The 19101-nt window shown below is 44.0% G+C and overlaps 3 protein-coding genes across 7 annotated transcripts in view; all 3 read left to right on the plus strand.

Moving 5' to 3' along the window:
- Positions 1–2432, plus strand: part of kif13a (kinesin family member 13A) — a 144702-nt gene extending 142270 nt beyond the window's left edge. For all 5 annotated transcript variants that reach the window (XM_030369953.1, XM_030369954.1, XM_030369956.1 and 2 more), the window contains one exon: positions 54–2432. In XM_030369953.1, the coding sequence (XP_030225813.1) occupies positions 54–187 (134 nt within the window). In that variant the 3' untranslated portion in view covers positions 188–2432. The remainder of the gene's footprint in view (positions 1–53) is intronic.
- A 580-nt stretch (positions 2433–3012) lies between these two features.
- Positions 3013–7980, plus strand: rbm24b (RNA binding motif protein 24b). Its single transcript, XM_030369959.1, has 4 exons — positions 3013–3352; positions 3668–3791; positions 4156–4210; positions 6719–7980. The coding sequence occupies exons 1-4, from the start codon at positions 3182–3184 to the stop codon at positions 7062–7064; spliced, it is 696 nt and encodes a 231-aa protein (XP_030225819.1). The 5' UTR covers positions 3013–3181; the 3' UTR covers positions 7065–7980.
- A 4388-nt stretch (positions 7981–12368) lies between these two features.
- LOC115554785 (speriolin-like protein) lies at positions 12369–15013 on the plus strand. The gene is made up of 4 exons (XM_030371628.1): positions 12369–12581; positions 13733–13939; positions 14057–14181; positions 14649–15013. The coding sequence occupies exons 1-4, from the start codon at positions 12413–12415 to the stop codon at positions 14979–14981; spliced, it is 834 nt and encodes a 277-aa protein (XP_030227488.1). The 5' UTR covers positions 12369–12412; the 3' UTR covers positions 14982–15013.
- Positions 15014–19101: the final 4088 nt, after the last annotated feature.

Genomic DNA, 19101 nt, shown 5'->3' on the forward strand with positions numbered 1-19101 from the left:
ACGAAAATCCCAGTAATTATGTTCAGAGTTAATTAGGATTTCTCTCCCTATAGGCAAGCACAACGGAACGGTCCAGGGAAGGGTGTATTTCCGCTGTCCACCGGGTCGTGGCGTGTTTGTCAAACCATCCCGTCTCACCAAGGGCCCGCCCTCTTTGGACATGGACCCCCAGACAGTGATCGGATAGTGCCCAGGGAAGAGCCATCATGAACCCAAAAGGACATCAGGCCATCCCTATGCCCAGTGCCTAGAGCAACATTTGATTTCCCTTCCACTTGCTCAAATCCCCCATCCTATATCATATCGGACCTGTGCATATCATGTCGATATATTTTCTTTTTGCTAAAGATTCACAAAACCCTCTATGCAGTTTTGCCATTGCTGAACATGAAGTGATATTTTTCTAAGACAACATAGCCACCTTGAGGTTCAAATTAGAATAATCTCAGAAGTTATGCATAAGAGTGTACTACTGTTATTAACATTTATATTGAGTTCATTACACTATATCAGGGGTAACCAAAGAACTAGGGTTCTATATCTGCTGTTTTTTTTTTGTTTTTTTCGCTTGTTCGATATACCTGTGTGTCCATGTAAAGCTTAGTCCCATATTTCTATGATAATACCACATGCCCTGACCTTTAGGAGGCAACTCACAAAACTGGAACTATTTTAGTGTTTGACTGTGGTTTTAATGTTGCCCACTACATATAACGTGATGTTATTGGAGTACTGTAAACCTGTGGAGGATGTTATCCACATTGAGGGTGACTGTTGTCATGCTGCCTGAAATGCTTGCTCTGGTGAGTATAACTTTTTCAATGGTCGCTCATTTATCATGGTCCATTATGGGATGGAACTTTTTCTATGTGCTTCTTAGCGACCCCACACAGAGCCTCAAGATCGAGTCACCACTTTTGTTCACCAATGATGTTTCTTTCCATTGTCGACCCATACCCCACTGGACTCAATGCTCATGTCTTGCGCTGCTTTTCCGCTGTGTAGATCTAAAGCATACCATAGTGTGGGTCCCATGCTAGTTTCATCAATGTGTCTTCTTGACCAGGTATCAAGTAAGCTGAAAGGGTCTTGAATTGTAGCACTATCTTTGGGCCCTTTTCACGGTGGGAAAAACACGAGTGCAGCTCAAAACCTTAATGATAGGGGGGATTTAGATATGGTAATGCACCAGGATAGACACAACTATTCAAGTAAATTGACCACGCTGGGACTACGACGGACATGAATAGAACTGAGCTAATGTTGACAGGAACAGGGAGTTACTGTAGCCTCCTAGTTTCGTCCTGTTAAGAGGGTCCATTGCATTCTCCTGCTGCTCATGAGCTGTGTACGCTAGCATTACTATTCAGTACCAGTCCCAGGAGCAGGAGGATAAGAACATGACAACAAGGACAACCACAAAGACAAGGCTAATAATTATAGAGTTCTTTGACAAATCAATAACTGAAACATGTCACGGAAACGGATATCCATCAAACCAACACCCCCTGGAGGCGTCTTCAGTGCCGTACAAGTCACAGTACGTTTTAAAGAGTCCATCTATTCATCCCAGGTAGGGAATATAGGTGTCCAGTAGAAAGGGCAGCAAAGCTCTAGGAAATTATTTAAAAAGACAACTAATAAACATATCTGGGGGCCTTAGTTGGGTGCAGTTTAGGTAGACAGTGGAAATGTGTCCACATTTGGTTTTGTCTAAGGCCAGGCCAATCCAAATGCCCTAATGTGCTATTTGTTGGACAGCAGGCACATATATCATGGACTACCCTCCCAACCATGGATGTGTTGTAGACCTAGAGAAACTACAAGTTTTTGGACCCCAAGCTCATCGATAACCTGATGCCCAAAGACATTCAAGAGGCCACTCGACCTCTGACCAATCAGACTGCACATCGCCTTCTCCATCTTGATCGGCAGAAATGTGTTACATGCAATACTCTTTTTTTTACAACAGACGATGGTGTACAACTTGTTAAAGATGGTCAAACGTTTTGTACAATTGTATTAAAGGAGGCTGAACTGTGGATGAAGTATAGATTTATAGTTTTGATGTAATTCAAGTCCCAAACCTAAGATTTCAATGCTGCTCTCCTCACAACAAGTTATGTAAATAGCAATGTATTTGAACATAGTATTTACAATAGTATAATGTACAGAATGTATTTATAATGTATCTCAAAAACTGTTTAATTGGAAAGAAATGTTCTAGAATAGAATGTTTAAATCCAAATGCTGTGTTGACCTCTTTGTCCTGCTGGAAAACTAACAGCTGTCTGTCACTTCGCTGTATGTCTGTCTATTGATCTGTCTGTATGTCTCTCTGTCTATATATTGGTTGATCTGTATTCGTTGCTGTCTAATATGTCTGTCGGTCTAATTCAGAATAATGGTTTAAAAGACAAAGAACAATTGGATTTTTAAAAGCCTTTTTATTTGTAAAGCATCTCAGAGTCTACATAACAGGCAATAACAAAGACATCAGATAGGTCTTCTGCTCAGAAAATGTATGGGTCAGGCAAGCAAGCGAGCAACAAGTGGACCATGCTAAGGTGACCAGGGAGACAGCAGACCTGTTACCAATAAAACAATATTTCAATTATTTGGCTTGTGGAATAGTATAGACTGACCGGAGCGGTTACAACATAAACTCGTAACATTATTTTATAATAAGGGTCTTGATAGCAATACATGGCATTCTACTTATATCATGGTGGAAGGGTTATGGCCTTAATGCCACTGCATGAGTAAAGTGAGTGAGTCTCGAGGTGGTCCTGTGTGAAAGAGTGAGTGAGGCTCTAGGGGAGTCCTGTGTGACAGAGTGAATGAGGCTCTAGGGAGCCCTGTGTGACAGTGAATGAGGCTCTAGGGGAGCCCTGTGTGACAGTGAGTGAGGCTCTAGGGGGGCCTGTGCGACAGAGGGATAGGCCCCTTTGTGACAGAGTGACAGGACCCCGCTGACAGTTGGGGAAAGGGGAGGAGTCAAAGCTCGAAGCCTATCTGTGGAGCTGATCGCGCGAGGTCGAAACTGACAACTGCTCAGCCCTCCGACCCAACAGGTGTCTCCTTCAGATCCGGCACTTCTCCGGGCTTCTCGACTCGAACCTAACGTTTGCTTTCAAGTAGAATCGAGGGAACGTCGTTTCCGACCCTTTAGACTATCCAGATGATGCACTCGGCGCAGAAGGACACCACGTACACCAAGATCTTCGTGGGGGGTCTGCCCTACCACACCACGGACTCCAGCCTCAGGAAGTACTTCGAGGTGTACGGAGACATCGAGGAGGCGGTGGTCATCACCGACCGGCAGACTGGAAAGTCCAGGGGCTATGGATTCGTAAGTATTGTTTTAGCACCATATGTATGCGTTGGCCTGCATTGTGGTTTCAGCAGCACACCTGCAGCCTAGTGAAGTTGATTAACACGTATTTAATGAAGTTGATTTACACTAAAGTATTTGGGACTGAAATAAAGCAGCATATAAAGGGACGCTAGTTAACAGTGGTTTGAAACTGTTAACTAGCGTTAACAGTTTGATAGGCACCAGGCCTATCAGATGAATCAGACGTGTTTCACATGCACGTTGTTTGGGTGACAGAGTGATGATTCAGGCACCACTATGAGTTGAATCTCTCGTTACTGTTGACTCTAGGTGACCATGGCAGATCGGACCTCAGCTGACCGGGCCTGTAAGGATCCCAACCCCATTATTGATGGCAGGAAAGCCAATGTGAACCTCGCCTACCTGGGGGCTAAGCCCAGAGTCATGCAGCCAGGTGAGGCCCTGGACGGGTGGCTGGATGGCAGTGCCACTGGTTTATAACACAGCTTGGACCATCAAGGTGGTATATAAAGACAGCATTAAAGCCTTTACTAACACATGGGGACTCACCGTACTGTAACATGTCTAGCCTGTTATTGTTATCCTCTTTAAACATGATTTGTCTAATCCTGCACTGAATTGGAGTTCCATGGTATTCCAATAATAAAGTTTGCCACCACTTCTATATAGTGGCACGACCTCTTGACTGCATTTGTGTTTATCCAGTACAAAGGATATCATCAGATCCTTGTTGTCTTTGTGTTTCTCTTACCTAGTTGTAAGTTTCTGATTTGCTAAAGATAATCTTGTCGTTACAGGCTTCACATTTGGCGTTCCCCAGATCCATCCAGCATTCATCCAAAGACCCTATGGGTATGTCCTTTAACATAACTTGAGAAACGTATACTTCAGGAAATGTGTGTCTTGTATTGTATATTAGTTGTGTACATCCCACTGTGATGAACGTTGTATCTTAGTGAAATATTAAACAAACTAGCTACAGAAACATTAATGTATTGTTGTTGATCTCAGTACCTTTTGCACCATCTTTAATACCAAAAGAGGATGTGATTGTCGGTGTACTCCTTGGTATTGAGAACCTTGACAAAGTGTGTCCCCACTACTGCAGGATTGACTGTGTGTTGTCTGTCTCTCTCTGATCCGCCAGGGCCGATATGGGTTAAATATCTGAGGAAGGCACTTGATGATGATGATTTGAGGAATAGCTGATTCTGCCTTGAGCGCTAAAGTGTTACCTGTTTACTCTGACATACACAAACAAACCCAACATGGTGATTAGATGCATGGAAGCCTCTACTTTCCCCCAGTGTTCTGTTGTGGTTTTTTGTCAGTGTGTGTGCCTTGTTACCAGTCTGATGTAGTTTCAGCTTAACTGTGTGCTTTTTCCGACTTTGACGTGGGGGTGCAGTTTGTGTGGAATTTGTGAGTTTTTGTTAGGGAGTTGTAACTCTGTACTGGAGTGTTGAGTATTCTTAATGACTGGTGTTGCTTTAGCCTGCAGTTATTTTTGGTTTTGTTTTCATTTTAAGTTAACAATTTTAAGAAAAAAATGTTAATAATGTTTTGTTGTAAAAAGGGGAGTGGTTGCTTAGAATGTTTTTTAACTTCACATTTTCCCCTGCAACAAAACAGACCCATTGGCTTGCATGCTTGAGATCTTTTAAAAACAAAATGTCCCCAGCTGTCTTCTATTTCTGCCTTGTTCTTTTAGTTTGTTTTCTCCTTAACATTGCTTTCTATTATACATTATCTACATTTACTCTAAAGTGGAGACTGTGTACTTTAATGTATTGCTTCCATTTTATTCAACCAGTGGCTCTCCTTATGCCTCACCTTAACTCTCTATGGAAAGTTAAGGTGACGAAAACAGCCTAGTGTCCAACAAAGCTTCCAGACTTTATTCACTGTGGCAACTGTTGAGGTAATTTGGACACAGAATACTGTTGGGCAGCAGCAGCTGTTGTTTAAAATGATATCCTCGGCCTCTGAAATTCAGATGGAAACTGGGAGTCACCTAGCGGGCTGTTAATAATGCATGGACCAGACCAGGCTTTCAGCACTCTGTGGACAACAGGTGTGTCCAGCCATGTCCCCTGAGCCTCTAGCTATGAGATGGGAATGATCCATGTGCTCCAGCCATTTACAAAGAACCTTTATATAGCTCTGCAATGCAAACGCCCCCCTGTCCTCCCCATAGAGGTGTTAAGGTCAACCCACGTATTTAGGGAACTGTTAACATTCAAATTATTTCTTGGTTGAGAGAGACGCGTGACAATGTAAATTCACGACAATACGTCTTTCACACAAAAAATTGAAACGTGTAGGTAAATTCTTTGCATATTATTGTATGTACTTGCTAGAAGTAATGGGCACATCATTGCTAACAATGGTTAATGAACCATGACGAAGTACACTCATGACTGTGGTGCAACAGGCGGCCATTTCAGTTGCAGAGTGCCGTGCCATGTGTTGCTGAAGGAGAGAAGATCAGCTTGTCCCTTTGGAGATGACAAGGGGAGCAGAAAATAACCTGCCCCCCAGCCTTCCTTGTCAGTCAAGTTGGCGTGTGTATGTTTATATGGTGTGTGGGGGGGAGGAGAGGAGAGAGAGGGTTTGGAAGTAGAAGCGGAGTAGGAGAGAGAAACACAGGCAAACATCTTTGGACAGATTTAACACCTGTTGCTCGACATATTTACTGGAGGTGACCGTTTGCAGATGTCGAACTCTACCTACATCTACTCAAGCTTGTTTTAAGCATTTTTTTCATATTAGTTTTCTCCTCTGACAGTTATATTATTCACGTGCCTCTTATGTAACAGTGATGCATTGCATTTCTGACATGTTTTCAATTCTCCCACTAGATAAATTGTTGCCTGTGCAGAACCTAAAGCACCAAGTACATGACTTGCATTGATCGGCCTGCTCCATTCCACCAACCCTTGGTGTTGGTTATTGGTTTTTATGAACACTTTTCTTGGACCCATTAACACGCGTTGGCATGCCTGTAAGTGTGGTGTTGGTGTGATAGAATGTAGACTGGAATAAGATCAGTTTACATCCTCTCTTGATGTGTTGTGGTGCGATAAGCTCGCATTGTGAGAAGCGCCTCTCAGGTGTTACTGGGTGCTACTGGGTGGAGCACTGGGCCGACTCAAATGCTTTTTGACCAAAACCTTAAAGCTGCACTTGTTTTACCTTGTGGCTTTACAGCTTTTTTTTAATTGACTGTAGGTTTTGAATGGATTTGCTGTGTCATTGGACTTTACAGAGTTGGTTGCAATATTTGTGGCACTTGCAGTTTTCTCTGCTCTACGCAATAGCGCCTTGTGACGCTCTGCCCCGTTCCATTTGTGTCAACAGGATCCCCGCCCACTACGTTTACCCGCAGGCCTTCATGCAGCCCAGCATGGTGATCCCTCACGTTCAGCAGACTGCTGCCACGGCAACAGCCGCCGCGGCAGCTAGCTCCCAATACCTGGACTACACCGGCGCGGCGTACGCTCAATACTCCGCCGCCGCCACCGCCGCCGCTGCTGCCGCCGCTTACGACCAGTACCCCTACGCTGCCTCGCCGGCGCCCACCAGCTACATGGCGGGCTACGGCTACGCCATGCAGCAGCCCCTGGCAACCGCAGCAACCCCTGGGGCCGCCGCCGCCGCCGCAGCATTCGGCCAGTACCAGCCACAGACAGACCGCATGCAGTAAGGATCGAGTGGCACCCCCCCCTCCCCCCATCTCAGGACAGTGCAATCGGAGGAGAGAGCAGGGGGAAAGACAGGGGTTAGTAATGGCCGCCAGCCACCAAAGAGCTAGCTGTTAACCAAAGAGCCAGAGGAAACAACAGACACCAGGAGCTACTCTTTCATGTTATTCAAATACGAACAGACCTAGGAGTATTTGGATGATGATGTGTGAATATTTATTATTTGTTAGATTTGGGGAAATATTTAAGAAATGTTAATAACCTTTAGAGAACAGAAAAGAGTCATTGCTGTATTAAGATTTAATGTGGCATTAAAAAGTGTAAGGAATACTTCACACCTCTGAATGCATTCAGAGGTGCATTCGAGTCTTATGTTAAGGGATTTTTTTTTGTACCCTCCTACAGGCTTTTGAAAACCATCCGTAAAAAAGAAAAACCCACTCTATGAATGTATCCCAATACAGCTTTCAGTATTCTATAGTTTTAAACCACTATTTTATTTGGCTAGGCTATGCAATTATAATGATCTATGGTCAGTGTTCATATTGTACGTGTTATTTTTACAAATGTGTTCGCAGCAAGACAGATTGTGATGCTTCAGTTTATAATGACTTCTCATCAGGTGGATTCACTGTGCATCAGTAAGGTGACAAAGCTGAGCTGACGTTTGAATCACTCACCCCCGGTTACTACTGAACAGGGCATAAGGGGGTTTGAAACGTGAATCTTTGACATCAGTGACTCTAATGTGCCTTCAAAATTTGTTATTTATGTATTTATTATGAAGCTCTACATTTAAGAAAAAACTGTAAAATGTCTACAAGTGTTACTCCAGCTCTTATGTTTGTTGACAGGTCAGGGTCACCTCCCCTAATGTTCATTAGGGGATGACGGTAGCAATAAATCCCAAATTCCTTATTCCCCTAGTACATTTTTTGTTCTAACTTTAAAATCTTCTTTGTGACCATGTTGGCCTTTTTGTATATTTGTTTCATAAGAGATTGCATATGGCAAGAAATTGTATGCCTTTACCTGTTTAAGAAACAAAACGAATTTTAAGACGCATTAATTATTGTTTCAATGCAAGAGTATCCTTTATTTTAACTTGCATTTGAACTAACACATGAATTGTTTCATTCAATAAAAAATATTTAAAGTATTTTGTATTATTTCGTTTGGCTTCTGTTAAAGGCCTTCTCAATCTTAATCTAGTCTGTTGAAGGATAGTATTGAACAAAGGGTCAGCGGTGTTGGAACTATTATCAATCCTATTTAAAACGGCAATGGCTCCTGCACAAATCCTCTCTTATATGCGCCTATAAACTGATCAAAGCCACACGAAGCAGCTGCCAGAACAAGTGCTGAAAACATAACTCCTCCAAACTCCATGACAACTGCTGAGGTCTTCATTCGTTGAGTTATTTTAGAAAATGACTATCAAACATTACTTAATATTTATTAATTCAACACAAACGTGTGTTACATGAAATTAAAGAAGGATATACAAATCAAGATATTGCATATGACCTCAGGAATTTAGGCCTGTAATATGCCGCTTTTCCACCGCACATGTAGCTCGACTCGACACGACACGACTCGACACGACTCGACACGGTAGCAGCGCGGGTCCTTTTCCACCGCAAATAGTACCTCCGGGACGTGGGCGGGGTCGGCTGCGCGAAAGGGCCGTGACGTATTTTTGTATGCGACGCAAACAACACCTACGTAACCCACACATGGACAGAACCCACATAACAACAATGGAGAACATCGATGCGATGGTATTCGTGTTCGTATTATTAGCTGGCATGTTGAAGAAGTGGAATATGTTGGCTGCGGCGCTGCTATGGCTGTTACCAGCATGGTTGCCATGTCGCTCTCGTGACTTCGTCACACTCTCTGGCCAATCAGTGGCCGGCCGTCTGCCGACGTCACCTTTTAGCATCGGCTCAGCCGCTTGGAACCTAGAGCGAGGCGGTACTAGAAAAAGCAGCCACTTCAGGTACCAGATACCATGTTTTCGCGGTGGAAACGCAAAAAAGGCGAGCTGAGTCGAGTCGTGTCGAGCTGGTACCATGCAGTGGAAAAGCGGCATTATTGTCCGGAGAAGAATAAATCAATTATTTAATGCATCCACATTGTTTAGTAATGAGCTATGTTTTTCATTGTCACAAGATGCTCAAGTGTAGGGTTCATTAATCTGATCTGCTAGGTTGGCCTATGTCCTCTAAATGTGCATCCTCTCTGATGCAGACGTTGATGTCCGTTTAAATAAAATAAAGGGGAATTAAATGATACTTTATCCCAACATCCCTTGAATTTGATTTAAATTATAATATTGCCTCTTAAATTGAATATCAATGACATTCAAGTCCTGGTATAAATTTGGTTTAAAATCTCCTATGTGGTTAGTGCAATTAAAGGCCCACTATGCAGGATCGGCTCCCGCGAGAGTTGGCAGCAGGTCGATGGCAGAAACGTGCATTTTCCCTTTCTCCACCCAGATTGCAAGCGGGAAACAGCCACCAATTGACCCATAAGGTGTTATAGAACCATCACAATGACTAACCTGCTTAATTAAGGTAAATTAAGCTAAAAAAAAAAAGTTGCATAGTTCACCTTTAAGGTTTTTGGCACTGTGAAACCACCAGACAACTATTGTGTCCTCAAGGGGGCGCTGGAGAGCCGGAGCGACGGACTTCAGGGGATAAACAGCCACGGTTGGCTACTCCACTCATGTTTAAAACCAGGAAACCTTCTTCTGAACGTATGAAAGCACATTATTGCAAGAAACAAAAAAAGTATAAAAAATACAAAATTATGAGATAGAAAGTCGAAATAATGAGATAGAAATTCATAATATTAAGAATCAAAGTGTGCATGTGGGCTCCAGTGGTGCTGTCTTCATGGTCCCTCCATCCTCTTGCTTGTCCACCATGCAAAGGATATGCAATCCTAAATAACTATCACTATGACATGTGACTTTTGTGAATGATAGATGCTAAATATGTAAAGTATTTTTTACAGTCTATCGTTGCAGTTAACAAACATTGCTGTTCTTGAAGCTTTGACAATATCCAAGGACAACCTTGCAACCACCCTGGGCGTTCCTATCAATCCCTATCTTCTGGAAGCTCCCTGATGTTGGGAAGCCTTGCTCAGCACTGGCCCTGTTTGGGGGTCACCCTGGTGCAGGTGAGGCTCTCCTGTTCCCCCTACACCATGCTCCTAAGGCCTCCCTATGCCTAGATATGGGACTACCAGCCCCTATTCTCCATCGGCCTCTTTCAGTCAAGGCGACCATGCACTATTTAAGGCTGATTGAGGTCTAATTCCAGAGTTGTAGAGAGAGATAGCAAAAAAAAGAGGTAGAGAGATCGATTTTGAAACCATTTTGAAACCTGCTCCCTCCATCACTGTGTTCTCCCCCTCTGCTCCTCCATCGCTGTGTTCTCCCCCTCTGCTCCTCCATCACTGGGTTCTCCCCTTCTGGTCCTCCATCGCTGTGTTCTCCCCCTCTGCTCCTCCATCACTGTGTTCTCCCCCTCTGCTCCTCCATTGCTGTGTTCTCCCCCTCTGCTCCTCCATCACTGGGTTCCCCCCCTCTGGTCCTCCATCGCTGTGTTCTCTCCCTCTGCTCCTCCATCGCTGTGTTCACTCCCTCTGATCCTCCATCGCTGTGTTCACTCCCTCTGCTCCTCCATCGCTGTGTTCTCTCCCTCTGCTCCTCCATCCCTGTGTTCTCTCCCTCTGCTCCTCCATCACTGTGTTCTCCCCCTCTGCTCCTACGTCGCTGTGTTCTCTCCCTCTGGTCCTCCATCGCTCTGTTCTCTCCCTCTGCTCCTCCATCCCTGTGTTCTCTCCCTCTGCTCCTCCATCACTGTGTTCTCCCCCTCTGCTCCTACGTCGCTGTGTTCTCTCCCTCTGGTCCTCCATCGCTGTGTTCTCCCCCTCTGCTCCTACGTCGCTGTGTTCTCTCCCTCTGGTCCTCCATCGCTGTGTTCTCTCCCTCTGCTCCTCCATCGCTGTGTTCTCCCGCTCTGCTTCTCCATCGCTGTGTTCTCCGCCAATGAGAAGCATCTCATGCACCTGAGATTAACCCAAACCAGTTCCAGAAGAGAGCCCACTGTGTAGGACCTTAATGGGCTTTTACGGAAGAAGGTGCAGTAAACCTGGAACAGATATCCACAAAGCACATTTCACTCACTAATAGCTGACGGATCCCTATGCCATTTTAACTAATGATCGCAACAGCACACGACATTCCATTGACCGAAACTGACGTATCATATATATCATATCTATTTGAACAAAGCAAGTTGCTTACTATCAAATGGGGGCCATTTCACCCTCGTGAATTGTAAAAGACAATGAAAGATATCTTGATGGTCGGATTAGCTCAGGAGGTAGAGCAGTTGCCTTGTAACTGAAAGGTTGCTTGTTTCGATCCTGAGCTCCTCCTAGCTGAGTGTTGATGTTTCCAAGAGCAAGACACTTAACCCTAATTGCTCCTGACGAGCTGGCCTTGCATGGTTGACTCTGCCGTCGGTGTGTCAACGTGTGTATTAACCAATGTAAGACGCTTTGGATAAAAGGGTCTGCTAAATGCCCTAATTCATCTCATCTGCATCCGCTTATCCGGGGTCGGGTCGTGGGGGGAGCAGCTCAAGCAGGGAGCTCCAGACTTCACTTTCCCGGGCCACATTGACCAGCTCTGACGGGGGGATCCTGAAGCGTTCCCAGGCCAGTGTTGAGATATAATCTCTCCACCTAGTCCTGGGTCTTCCCCGAGGTCTCCCTAATTGATATCTCCATATAATATTTCATAAAGTTTATTGCTTGGCTGTTGGCAACAAGAAACCTGCTTTGAGCCTGGAAGAGTATGAATCTGCTGCCCTCAACCTGTAAACAGATCATCAACATATTCTAATACCTTCTGGAGATGGTTGGGAAAGCAAGAAGTGAACAGAAAGAGCTGAGCTGACGTGAACACAGTGTTTTATTTATCACTCTATTATCTTGCCATTGACATGTCAAATACTTATATAATGAAGTAACATTACATATTAGCTTAATAATGTGATTGTTGATTGGTCGATAAGATATTTCCATAATTTCTTCGACTTAATTTACATAATGATCAGAACCTTAAGTAATGTTTTCCAAACATACAGTCTGTCTCAAGAAGTATTCAGAAGAGAAACCGGAATCTCTGGACCCTTTGTGACATCACAAAGGGAAAGTGATGCTATTCACGTCAGATCTATGTTCGTCAGATCCATTAATCCTCAGATCAAAGACCTCCCTGGACACGTGTTTGATCTTTGAGCAGTGAGGCCTCCCATCACAGATGGCATCAATGGATTTTGAGCAGGCTAACGTTACATTGCTTTCTGAGAATGAAAACCTCAAGCATAGTAACAACCACTTGAACATGGTGTTAAACCTGGTCAAAGAAAGCCTGGAGCTGACTACCAAGAACAATGTGTCCAGCTGGGGTGTTCACATGGACCCAGAAGGTAAGACGTTGTACAGCTCTGTAATGAAAGCTGCAATTGAATAATAGAAAAAACATATAAAAGGGTAATAGGGTACATATAACAGGGTCATATTGATGAGATCGCTTTTTGCAATTTTTGGTTGAACATACCTATACTAATATTAGAAGATCTTTGTTAACTAAGACAGTATTAGCCTGGTTATTGCCAGACAAAGCTCCATCGTAGATTGCACGGTGGTCTGGGGAAGTTGCTGTCATTTTCTTCAGCACAAGAGGCGTGATCAATGGGTGTAGTTAAAATGACTCTGTACGCAATTGGCTGCTTGCCGTCGCTTCCCTGTCGTCATTGTTTTAAACCAGCCAATAGCGCGGCTGGGGGGAAAGCCAGCATGGTGATTGGCTCCCACAAAAACTAATCGAAACTAGGAAGAAATGTATTGCTCTTCTCCAGACCATTCTGCAGGGCAAACTCAAATCACCGGCAAAATGGGCGGGGTAACCTAGTCAAAGACATTATCTAAGTGGAGTAACAAAGTATCTTGAAAAATTTGAATATTTATTCTGGAAATCTTCATTAAAAAATGGCCCAAAGTAATTGAAGTTATCAAAGTAAGAGATTGAGTCATATAGGATATATTAAGTTGGTGCAAATCAAATCAAATCTATCATTCAGATTGCCATTTTAGTTATTAGTATATGCTATTAGTATACGCTATTAGTATATGCTACACGTGAACCTCCTAAGATGGGGCTATTTGATTGGTTCGCTATCTCGGGATATCGGGCAATAACCCATGATGGAGATCTCAAACTCGGGATATTGCGTGACGGTCGTCTCGTCACGCTAATAAAAACAATTAAACCGCTAATAAAAACAAATAAATCCCGGCAAAAAGTGTTATCTTGTTTACTTTTGGAGTGTTCACGTGTTGGGTGTCTTGAAAGGCGCCTCTAAATTAAATGTATTATTATATACTAAAACAATTTTTCACCGCAAGATCCATTGATAGTGGGGAACAGCCCACGATCGGCTATTCCCCACTATTCCCTTCGCCTTTGGCGTATAATTGTTAAATATCTCATGCAATACGAAGTGACTCTTCGGTTCCTTTACTCATGACTCCTTACCTGGTAAAATGGTATCTTCCGTTTGTGTATGTGCTCCTTCAGGAAGCAAACCAACCACTCATATCCAAGACACCCTGGGGAAGAGCCAGTTCAGAAGAAACTTGCACCAAAGGGGCCTGAAACCTGTGCACAAAACCTCCTCTCCGATCAGCTTTGAGTCTTTCATAAAAAGTTCCATGCACACTCAAACAAGAGTGAAGCCAGCAGTTGAAACCTACAGTCAGTCTTCTGTGCCTCGAAAGGTTAAAGGTCAGTTATGGAAACATGTATCACTGAATACGACAATGAAATCTTGGGATGGACACCATAGGAAGAGCTCAACGAATGAATGTATCGGCTACAATTAGACTTCCTCTTTCAATTCAGACCCGGAACGGCTGATTGGAGAGATCGCCTTTCAGCTGGACAGGAGGATTCTTTCGCATGTGTTCCAGAGCCAGGCTAGACTCTATGGCTTTACTGTGCTCAACATACCAGAAAAAATCATCCAGGTAAGCATCATGGTGTTTCACAATTAACACAAGATACTCTCCAAGATATTATAGAATTGGAACATTCAGAATTGAATTGCATTTGCTATTGTGTGAGTAGCTGTTGCCTGCTGATACTTTCACCACGATGGGGCTCAACAGTGTATGCCCTGTTGTGGAAGGTGACGTTGAAAAATGAATGGGGACATTGAAAAGTGAATGGTGTGGGCATGCAATGACACTTGTTAGTTTGAGTTTTCTTAGCATGGTGACTATAAGAACAAGGTTAATTTGTCAGAGCACTTAAAACATATAAGCTATAGAGAGCTTTCTTCCATGATACCGATTGAACATCACAACTGTTGTGATGCAAGAGGAACCCTTCCTGATTGTTTTCTAACAGTTAAAAATGAAATATCTGACAAACCCAACGATAAGGTACAATATTAAAAAGCCACACACTCCTATGTTGTCTGATGCTCCTGCAGGTGAGCTCACACCCGTTGATCGGGCGGGTGGATGAGGGGTACGGCCTCCATGTCTCCCAGAGGTACACGGACCTGATGGGGAGGTTGGCCCAGCTCGGGTACAATCGGACCCTGCACCCTCCCTTCACTGAGTTCATCGTCAACACCTATGGGATACTGAAGCAAAGGCCCGATTCTTACACGGCTCAGAAGATGGACTACAACAACGTCTATGTTTTGAGGGAGGTCATTTTCAGCACTGCTCCAGGGAAACTGGTCCCGGACCTGCTCCTCCTGCTCAGCTGCCTGTCGGACATGGCCAGGACGGACAGGAAGCCCCTCCTCCTGTGGTAGAGAGCTGGGGTCAGCATGGCCACCCTCCTTATCTTAACACCACTTGTAATTAAATTTCTGTCTGCATTAACAGTATGCATTAATTGAAGTCTACAGGTCCCTTTTTGAGATGAACTCTTGGTTTGCTCTTTCCTCTTTCAACACTTATTCAACACAGGAGGAATTTCTGAAGGTTGCATTGAGCTCAGCCCCCAAAATATCGGACCCTATTTGCCTGCATTAGTTAAGCCCGCATAACATAATTTGCCTTTCAGAAATGTCTAAACAATTCCTATTTGTTTGGTTCACGTGACGTCACTGTTGCTTTGCGCCGCCATCTTGAGCACCGGCTTTGATGACCGATCCCACTGACCCATTGAACTCAGTGGTAAACTGGGTCAGCAATCAACCACAACTACGACCACAATCAAATACAAACAACAGTCATGCCGTTAATATTGTGATATGTAATATTATAATATGTTAATATTTGCCCATCAGTTAAGAGACTGAGAAGAGACGTGGTACAATTGTTTTCTCTGACTCTGAACTACATAGACCAATTACTATACATAGTTATAAAACATATGTATTTTTTATTGTTCATCTATGTATGTATGGGTCACATTTATTTTTGACATGACTACAAACACTTGCATACAATATATACTATGGTAAAAAATATATATTTTGAATTAATTTGTATAAATATAAATTCATTTATAAAAAGCGTTTCTGGACCACAACCTCATTTAGTTTTGTTTGTTTATTACATTCTACACATTTCCAACTGTTTGGCCCCCTGCTCAGCTTCAGACCTGACTTGTGGAAGTGCTTTCGTTTGCATTGCTCAGATGTGCAAGAAAGTATGTCTTTGTTACCACTAGGGTTTCCACAATAACATCCCTCAGGTGCTGTCTCAAAATTACCCCTTGAGGACAGGCGTGGCACAGTAAACCATTTACTCAACACCTCAGGCAGTACCCCTGTTCTAATGAATTCTTCCACTCTCAAGTAGGCCTCATCAAAAAAGCATTGATCAAATTGGACCCGCTGAATATTTTTTTTTTTGTTGTGCCTACACAACTAAAATCTCTCAGCTACACACATTTGGGCCTGCAGTTGGTACATGTAGCCATTACCTTGATTGAGGGCCATACCTTATGCAGTCACGGTAAGGCAGAAATGTGGGTCGCTGACACAATCCCTGAGATCGCAGCCATTTGCATTAAAAGGGCATTTTATTTCAAGCACACCAGTCCCATGACAATCACAGGTCCATCTGGCGATTGATCCTACCCATGGTAGGTCTGGGTTGATAATGAGCACTGATGCTGTAATGCTGAAGTACACATGGAGATCTCGCATGGTCTTCAGGTATGACTCCCTGGCAGTGTCCTCAATTTGCAGACCCCATCTGATATTTTGAGCTTTATGATAAACCAACTGGTCTACATTGTCCGCAACATACTATGACACTGTTATATAAAACATCATTCCTGGAGTACATTCATGATGGAATTCCGAGAAAAAGGCATGATCAGTCTCTTGCTTTCTAAAATGTATACCTGATCGCTTTTGTTGAAAAGTGTGAAGACTTGGGATAGCAAATTCTCTTTGTCAGAGATGAAGAGTTCTTTGTCCTGTCTGCCTCTAGAAATACTGATGCAGTAGCTCGTCCTGCTCTCTGATCAAACCACACCCTGGATTTTCTCTGTTCTCTTGTCTTCTCCTCAACTAACAAACACTCAACAAACACAAAATAATCGAATCCTGAAAAGGGTTTTAATGGTAATTATTATAATCATTATGTTAGTGTAGTGAGGTAACATTTACATTTAGGGCATTTAGCAGACGCTTTTATCCAAAGCGACTTACAAGAAGTACTTTTGTCATAAGAAGTGAAACAATATATCGCTGTCAGTACAGTAAAGATGTTCACAGAGCCAAGTACTAACAATCGCTAGGCTAACACATTCTCCGTGTACAGCAATGCTAGCAGCTACTGCAGATGTTTACACAATTAAGTACTATGAATAAGTGCAATGTAGATTAAGTGTGTACAATAAGTGTGTACATTAAGTGCCAGGACAGACAACATATAATGGTGGCCAGAAGGGGCTGGGTAGCTATGCAGAGAGTCGAGGTGAACTCTGAACAGGTGAGTTTTGAGTCTTTTGCGGAAGCTGGTGAGCGACTCTGCGATCCTGACATCGGCAGGGAGCTCGTTCTACCACTGAGGTCCCAAAACAGAGAATAGTTGTGACTTTGTTGATCGACCTTTGCTTGGTACAAGACGTCCAGCTGAGGTAGTTGAGCGGAGGGATTGAGCTGGGTTGTGTAACTTTACCAATGCTTGGAGGTAGGCAGGGGCAGTTCCATCGACTACCTTGTATGCCAGTACCATCATCTTGAATCTGATGCGAGCTACTACAGGGAGCCAGTGGAGGTCCCGGAAGAGGGGACCTCCACTGGGAGAAGATGGGAGAACTTCGGTAGGTTGCACGAGGCGCGCTGCCGCATTCTGGATGCGCTGCAAAGGTTTAATCGCAGAGGCAGGGAGTCCAGCCAGCAGCGAGTTGCAGTAGTCAAGGCGGGAGTTGGCCAGTGATTGGACTAGAAGCTGAGCTGCTTCCCTTTTGAGGAAAAGCCGGATCCTGCGGATGTTGTAAAGTGCAAATCTGCAGGATCGGGCCACCGCAGGGATTTTGCGGTGCAGCATAACTGATTGTCCAGTACCACACCGAGGTTTCTGGCAGTTGGAGAAGGTGATACAGTGATGTTCTCAACAGTGACCAGTAAGTCCATGGGCCCTATCTTGCATCCGGCGCAAGTGACTTAGTCACTGGCGCATGTGTCGTTGCTAGTTTACAACTGGCGCAGAGCGTTCTTTTCCCACCACCGCCACTCGCCGGTAAATTAGGGATTGATCATGCGCCCCAAGGGGCGGTTCGGCGGAAGGAGGAGGCGTGTTCTGGCGCAAACGGTATTTTGCCGTTTCTGAATACCATTGCGCTACTGACCAGGAAATACCTGGTTTAAAGTGGAGTGGCGTCAGTGGCGTGTTGTTCAGATGCTATTTTAAGGGCGCATGCATACATGCGCATGCGATGCATACGGATTGCTTATGCACCTCGCGCATACACTTTGCTTCTCCCATCTACCTAGCCGCACATTCTTGGTAAATTATTTGGGAAAGAACAGCTGATGCAGCGGTAATAAGTTGTACTTTTAAATCAATGCATCTGCAAACACCGTACAGCAAACACATATTTTCTTGACAGAGACATCGTGTAGGCCTACATGCCCATAAGTTTTAGGATTGATGAGTATTTGATCGTGAAAAACATTGTTTTACCGCGAGTGAGTGTTAAAAAGAATGAATGAATGCGGGCGCGCGTGTGTGCTCTGTTTAAACACACGCAAACTAAACACGTAACGCATAATACAATCAATGGCAATGTCTATTACCGCGGGGACACATGCATATTAGGATAGCATACAATACTGAAAAGAAACAATGTTTATAATGTATTGCGTATATCATTAAATAGAACCACAGTTACCGCATATCATATGTTATATCATATACGTTTTCTTTGCCGAAATTTATTTGAGGACTCAGTATTTCTGAAGTTGTGGAAGAAAACCCCTTATTCCATGTGTGAATTAGGCCATATTATTTGGCAATAAACTGAGCCATTTGCAGTTTGAAATTCATGTGCATCTGTCTCATCGGAGACTGCAGACGCGCTGTCAAAATATCAACTCGTCCAATTCAAATGCGCTCATGGCTCTTCAAGGGGATGGGAGCTGGCACCCTCATTGGTTTGTTGGACGTTACGCCCAAACCACACCTACGGGTAACTAGGCTGCTTCAGACCAACCCTTTTGACACTTGCGCCGCGACGCAAGTGTCATTTATCCGCCTGTAAAATAGCGATAGCGCCATAGAACCGCCCACAAAGCTACTTGCGCTTTGCGCTTCCCACTTGCGTTTCAGACCGTTAAAATAGGGCCCCATGTGTGGGCAATCTTTCCGTGGCATTGGGAGGAGCACAGTCTGGTTGAGGTTAAGCCTCAGGTGATGGGCAGTTGTCCAAGTGCTGACGTCTGCCAGACATTCAGATATGCGTGTTGC

Source organism: Gadus morhua, chromosome 11, assembly GCF_902167405.1.
Source record: "Gadus morhua chromosome 11, gadMor3.0, whole genome shotgun sequence".
Lineage (NCBI taxonomy): Eukaryota > Metazoa > Chordata > Actinopteri > Gadiformes > Gadidae > Gadus > Gadus morhua.

Bases quoted from the DNA above. Each gene is read 5' to 3' on its own strand.
- LOC115554785 (XM_030371628.1), top strand. From the start codon at position 12,413: ATGGCATCAATGGATTTTGAGCAGGCTAACGTTACATTGCTTTCTGAG. The intron at 12,582-13,732 runs GTAAGACGTTGT...GTGCTCCTTCAG, and splicing joins TGTTCACATGGACCCAGAAG to GAAGCAAACCAACCACTCAT. The intron at 14,182-14,648 runs GTAAGCATCATG...ATGCTCCTGCAG, and splicing joins TACCAGAAAAAATCATCCAG to GTGAGCTCACACCCGTTGAT.
- rbm24b (XM_030369959.1), top strand. From the start codon at position 3,182: ATGATGCACTCGGCGCAGAAGGACACCACGTACACCAAGATCTTCGTG. The intron at 3,792-4,155 runs GTGAGGCCCTGG...TTGTCGTTACAG, and splicing joins GCCCAGAGTCATGCAGCCAG to GCTTCACATTTGGCGTTCCC. The intron at 4,211-6,718 runs GTATGTCCTTTA...TTGTGTCAACAG, and splicing joins TTCATCCAAAGACCCTATGG to GATCCCCGCCCACTACGTTT.